General features: G+C 27.8%; 2 protein-coding genes across 2 annotated transcripts in view; both read right to left on the bottom strand.

The window, feature by feature from the left end:
* LOC115033249 overlaps positions 1-1,620 on the bottom strand; it is a 3,037-nt gene extending 1,417 nt beyond the window's left edge. Inside the window, exon 1 of the mRNA XM_029485503.1 lies at positions 1,467-1,620. Coding sequence (XP_029341363.1) covers positions 1,467-1,620 — 154 coding nt within the window. The remainder of the gene's footprint in view (positions 1-1,466) is intronic.
* A 3,276-nt stretch (positions 1,621-4,896) lies between these two features.
* LOC100569111 overlaps positions 4,897-7,001 on the bottom strand; it is a 5,438-nt gene continuing 3,333 nt past the window's right edge. The window contains exon 4 of the mRNA XM_016806104.1: positions 4,897-4,955. Within this exon, the coding sequence (XP_016661593.1) occupies positions 4,897-4,955 (59 nt within the window). The remainder of the gene's footprint in view (positions 4,956-7,001) is intronic.

The raw sequence follows: 7,001 nt of genomic DNA on the forward strand, positions 1-7,001 counted from the left end.
TATGACCTGTCATTAACAGTATAATTTAATCTTGGTATAGCATTTGACCATTTTTTTCTTAACTCTGGATCACGAGGTGCAGCAAATCTTGACACCTTTTCTAGATTACTTTTATACCCCGACGTGCACCCAACTACACAGCACCGGTCCATGCTTTATAAGTTATAACTATTCAGTATTCATTATTCAAAACAGTTAGTTTGTAACAATACCTACTTTTATATAGTTTTACACTATTAAATTTCGGATTACGTCTTTCACAGAAAAATAGTAAATCGCGAACAAAACCTTTTTTAATTTCGGATATACGCACGCTAACGAACAATGTAAATACGGATTACTGAATATTGATGGTACCACGACTACTAGCGCTGTTAACTCGCAGTCACGCCACGGGGCCGTGGCTCGCAATGAATAAGCATACGCCGATTCCTAACCTGAGTAGATAACCGTCCTACCTACATACCATACAAATTAATAAAAATGTATTATAGGTATTATTTCAAGTACCTATATAATATTGAATCATAAAATTACTTATACAATATGTGATGTCTTGGGTACAGCATATTTGTAATGTTAATTAGGAGTTATATAATGTATATCCCTTAGAGGTTAAAAACTGATGTTAATGAGCAGTTAAGATAAAACATCTCTAAAATATCACATACAAACCTCTCGAAGACTTCAAAACTTGAAATCTAGTAGAGGTCAAAAATAAAAGTTGATCAACCAGGCGTTAGTATACCTAGAGATATCCTATAGACTTCTTAGTGTCTACATTTTTAACATCGCACATCACAAAATGCGTTCTATGTGACTTCTCCTGAACTAATTTTTGCACAGTGGGCAATGATGCATGATATTAGCCTTAAAATTTCTTGAGTATTCTCGTTCAGACGTCTATAATTTGAATTTATTACCTATACATTTTAACTAATTATAAACCGTGGTACTTGGCACACATGGTTCTGACCAGTTATTCGCATTAGATCGAATAATGTGTTCCGGAACTAGTTTTAAGTCCAATTTTGTGAATTAATATGTAATATTATTTTATGTTCTGTTTTTTTTTATTATATTGATATTATATTGGGCAGGTATACTGTAAACATGATCTGTAATAAGACACCAGGATATTTCTCCTTTTTTTTTTTTATTACGAAACAAAACAATATTAATTGAAATGATAAGTTCTACTTTCTTATAGGTCAATACAAAAGTTAAATATATACAATACAATATAATATAATATTATTGTTATAGTAAATTATAATATTATATACACGACACGGAATCGTATTATCGTGTAGATAAATATTATTTTTATTTTTTAAACATAATCTTAATTGGACAGGAATTCAGTTAATAATAAATAATAATAATACGCTAAATATAATTACAGGCAATAACTGAATAGCAAAAAAAAAACGCGAATAACGAGAGAAAACATGATAAGAGCTGACGAGGAACGTCAAAATTTTCCATAGACACGCAGATTACTTGTGCTGCATAGTTGCGGTAGTAGTCCTTACATGTATGGCGGGGGGCGGAGGCCAGTTTTTTCGGCTCTGGTAGGTGTTTTGCAGCAGTCGGTACGGTGGGTTTTGATGTTGTCATATTTGTTTTTCTTTCAAACCAATAAGATCCAATTGCTTTATTAAATGCGACAAGACTTCCTCGATATCGTGTAGCCTAGCCATGGGTGTATCATTCGGGTTCATCGACTTGAGGCGTCCATTTCTCCGCAACACAGCCAATTGCTCGCTGTTAAACAAATGACGTGTGAAATAACCTCTACCTAGCACTGTTCGATGTGTAGTAGGAGGCATAATTATTATTAAAAGGAGGAGCAGGAGAACTTACGAATTTCCACTGAATACTGTTCTTCTTAACCGTTTGTTTAAGACGAAAGCGCAATTGTTGACTGTACACGTAGGCATTATCATCTGGACTAGATCGTCTAATGTCATCAACAAATTCGAGTATATAAAAGGTCGGGCGTTTATACACCATATCAATTTCCCTCGAAGTTTTACCTCTTGGATCTGTTTTAAATAATATAAATATATATAGAAAACATTTATGTGAAACAAAGTCAATAAAATTAAAATACTATTAATTTAAAGATTAACTCATAGTATATTATGTTTATTAATGAACATTATCAACTTATCTATGTTGTACAAAACAGTTGATGTTCATGCTATTTTTGTGAATAAATATATACTTGTTTTTAAAAATAAAGGTATAAAGGTATCAAGATTTTCGATGATTGCTTGTAAAAATAAAAATAATGAACTATGTTTGCCCACAATTTTGTTTATGTTTTTTTGTTTTTGAAAGTGTCATTAGATTACCAATTAAACTACTTAAGTGTTTAAAAATGTAGTTATAAGAAAAAATGATTTAGCTCTTGTAAATCAATTATTTCAATTAAAAGCATTAATGCATATTTTACTAAACTTTTGAGGACCATATAGTTAATAAACTAGCGAACCAAAATTGATGAATTGACTATCAACATTTTCAGAAAAAAAAGCTCTACCAGAATCCATTAAAAAATATAGTAGTTACCATTTGAAAAATTAAAGTTGATTTTTCTATTGGTACACCTGCGTGTTTAAAAATTTTGAAATTGTTTTAAAAAAAACTGCCTGATAAAAATAAAGAAACACGTCTTTTTTCATTTTAACGAAATTATATTTCATCGGTCCATAATCGTTAAAAAAAAACCCGCGTACAATGATACACCCCGTATAATATTTATTATGATACAGTGGCACTATATCTGTTTACAATATTATATCACGTATATAGGTACCATATAAACATTACGTATACAACGACAATAAACTGTATTGTCATAACTCATAATACTTTTGTTGAGAGGTTTATTGTTCAACTTGCGCGTCTCGGGTCCGATGCGCGTTGCAAATATTTGTTTGCGGGAAAGAGCCTCGACACTGAAGTTGCAGTCGCTGCAAAGCTAAGGAGCCAACCAGGGATGGTCTTCACCCTCTATAAAAACGATCCAGCCCCCTCAACAGCCCACCCGATAAAATTTGTGACAAAACTTCATGTTTTTTTTTTAAAAGTTTAACTATTAATCATAATATCAATAATTTTTATTTTTTAATTATGTCAATTGTTTACTACAATTTCAACAAAATATAAATTGTAAATCAAATGTTTAGATTGATGACAAAAATGTTGATATACGCTTACTGAAGTGTCGAAAAGCTTTTAGACTAAAAAGTGTCTCGTATAATGGTGGTCTTGATTTAAGTCACTTGTTAAATATTAATACTAGTCAGTTTAATAATTTAACTTTTACACCACATGAATTTTTTTTTTAACTTTTGTAGGCTTTTCAAATAATATTACGATATTATTCCTATATTATTTGAGATCTATAAAAATCATTAATATTCAATGCATAAAATTCCTAATCTACTAAATAACTAGGTAAATCTAAAACATTAATATTAGTTAGGTTAGTACCTGGCTAATTACAACCAACAATTTTTTTTTTATAAGCTATAATTCACCATTTACCCACATTTTTTTTTTTTTTGTGATTAAATCAAACATTTGATTTATGTTGTTTTATATTTGAGATGAACTGGATACTATTATTATTTATTATAGCCTTCTGACGGTTGTATGTACGCATAAATTTGCATACTAACTAGTGATTATCAGTACTATTACAGATCACTACTATTAAATAGCAAGGTACCAAGAAATAGTGATATGCTTATTGATTATAGAACAAACTTGAAAATTAATTCCAATATCACCAAAAATACTTCAATGTTAACACGTTCACTGCGTACTGACGCCAATTGGTGTCATAAGTATCATTGAGCAACGCGTTTGACGCCATATGGAGTCTAATATACCTACATTTAAAATAAATGGTTTAAATTTCCCTACGCGTGGCTGAAAGTTATTTTATTATTATTTAGCGTGGATTAAACGCATGTTTTTAAATTTGTATACATAAGTCGTTATGAGCAGTTTCTTTATCTTTTTTTTAATTTCTTTTGTTTTTACTTTTATCATACGAACTGGGTGAAAACTGCAAAAGACATACGCAGTCTACGTGTTAACAGCCGCTTAGCTTAGATTATCCTTCAATGACAATAAGAATATAATATAATTGGGTTGAGTATAAATTAATTTAAAACAAATAATAATCACATTGTAACAATAATGTTACATTGCTATTAAATTGAAATCCTCATCATGTTTTATTTAATATGTCTTGTTAAGTAATTTGAGAAATTGAAAATGTTATTTGATGTTTTATTTTTTGATTTTCTGTAGGCATCAAACTACAGACCAAATGTTTATTAAGAATTAAATCATAATAAAATATAGTTAAATAGGTAATAAAATAATTATAACATACCAACTAAAGATAGGTAGGTAGGTACATAATTGTTCAAACATATTTCCAAGAATATCTTCAAAGAAATTGTGTTAAATCTGATAAGTCAATGAAAATATTACTCATATAAATTAAATACAATACAATTTTTAATACAATCGGTACTGCAAAATTTATTTGACCCATAAAATATTATTAAAACTTTATTAAAAAATAATATAATAGGTACTTTTATGAGTAGAGACTAATTAACATTCAAATCACATCTTGATCTTTGTTACTATGTAACTTTTATAAGTATTAAGATATTGAGCAATTTTATTATATATTGTTAAACAATGTAAATAGTACTTTAAAAATACATTTACGATTTAGAATTTATAATACAGTCGACTCTCGGTAACTCGAACCTTGATAACTCAAAATTCTTGACATCTTGAACAAATAAATTTCTTCTTCAAATAACAATAATACATTGCGATATTGATCACTCGAAATTTTTAGTAATTCAAATTTTTTTTCCCCTTGAGCTTCAAGTTACCGAGAGTTGACTGTACAACTAAAGAGTAGGAATAATTATATAATTATTAAAATCAAATGGTAGACATAATATTTTGTAATTGTAATTTTTAATCATTTGAATAATTGTTTAATTGTTATCATATGATAATTAATTGTTAATCAATAAGTTATTTATCAAATCTTATCATAAAACAATACAAGATTATAATATCAAATATTATAAATTATAATAAAATGAACTATTTCACTTTTATAAGTTTACGGACAAAACACCTTTTTTTTATTAAACCCAAAATAAATTTATTTTATCTATTGATTATAATTATTATAATATAACCGTATTTAATACTAGGTATTACAAAAATGTAAATATTGATTTTTTGTACAATAATTATTTAAAATGTCATCAATGAATTTTCAAGAAGTAAATTAATATGCTATTGCGAGCCACACTGAAAGCGTTCGCTGGCCGTATGAGCAAGCGGGTCGCAGGCCACATATTTAATACAACTATAATGCCACTATGGTATTAAATAATACAAGATTATCTACCTTAATCAAAAAAAAAAATGTCTATAAGAAAGTCAAACTAAATTTTTATGTGTTTGAAATTCAAATTTTTACGGCATATCAATATCAATAAAGTTATATTTGTTTGGCCCAAAAGTGTAAAAATGTAATACAAGGTTCTTGATATATTGTTACAATAGTAGTTGAAAAATATTAAAAATACATTGGCAAAATTTTTTTTTATAAGCATTTGAAGATCGAATTTGGACAAAATGTATCAAATTTAAAATTGAATAATTATTTTGTAGTTAAAAATTTATAAATTGTTCAACTTTTATATCTGTGGATTGAAAATTTAAAACAAGATTCCACGTATTAAATTAATAATTAATTTAATAGATTGATTAATAATTCAGTGAAATAACTCATCCTATGATTTGTGATTGAAATGTTTTAGAGAATCATGATAGCAAATTTTCTATTTACGTTTATTCAGATTTTTACAAAATTAACATTGTTGTCATTTTATACGATTCGTCAACGTTCAAGTAAATTTTGATTGTAGCAGATTTTGGTACCATTATTCCCGAATTAACAATATAATTGTATTTATTTAAACATTTTGGTATAGGTATTAGTACCTAATATACTGTAGGTAAGTACCAAAAATAAAAAATATGTTATTGCAGTTATAATATTTAATTAAACTATAGGTAACCAATTTTAAACATTCATAGATTTTTTTATCCCTATAGTGTCTGTTGACTTCTGACAGAAACCGTACAGTACAGTTAATATTATATGGTTCTAACAAGTACTAGTACTGTAACTCATAATTTGATCACGTAATTATACAATTCAAAAATTATCGAAAATTCATTTTCAAGATATCATTTAAAAAGCCCTTTAAAGTTACAATTTTGACGAAATTCGCAAAAGTCACAAAAATTGCATAATATTATGATTTGAATAAAAAATTGTTCTCTAGGATTTAAAACGTAATACAAGATTCTTAATAGTTAAGATTTTCCACCGATAACAAAAATAAGTTTACCAAAAATTCACTTTCATTTTTTTATAAGCATTATAAGTGGACAATTTTTCAATATATTATAATCATTAAATTAACTATTTCTAATAAATCGATTTTTGATAAACAAGGTAAAATTTTCAAAATATTTTGTCGCCTTTTGAGATATAAAAGCTTGAAAAATGCAATACAAGGTTCCTCATAAGTTTTTATAATTGTAACGCCAGTAAAATTATTAAAGGTATGTAGGCACTTTTTTTTTTAAAATGAGTGTTATTAACATAGGTATATTCTATATATTTTTATATAATTACCTGTGATTTTAATGTGTAACAATATTTTTGAACACCTGGGCTCCAACACGAGTTCTGTCAGTGGGGCCTAGTATTCATTGTAATATTCTCGTCGTTAGGGCTGGTCAGAGTAATATTCTGATAGCCGTTTAACCACGAGTATATTATGTTTTTGTAGGACGCAAGGCCACTTGCGTTGATGATAAAGATGTTGACAGGGTTGTTATTAAAATAAATGTAGACTGATGAA

The sequence above is a fragment of the Acyrthosiphon pisum genome, chromosome X (genome assembly GCF_005508785.2).
Source record: "Acyrthosiphon pisum isolate AL4f chromosome X, pea_aphid_22Mar2018_4r6ur, whole genome shotgun sequence".
Classification (NCBI taxonomy): Eukaryota; Metazoa; Arthropoda; class Insecta; order Hemiptera; family Aphididae; genus Acyrthosiphon; species Acyrthosiphon pisum.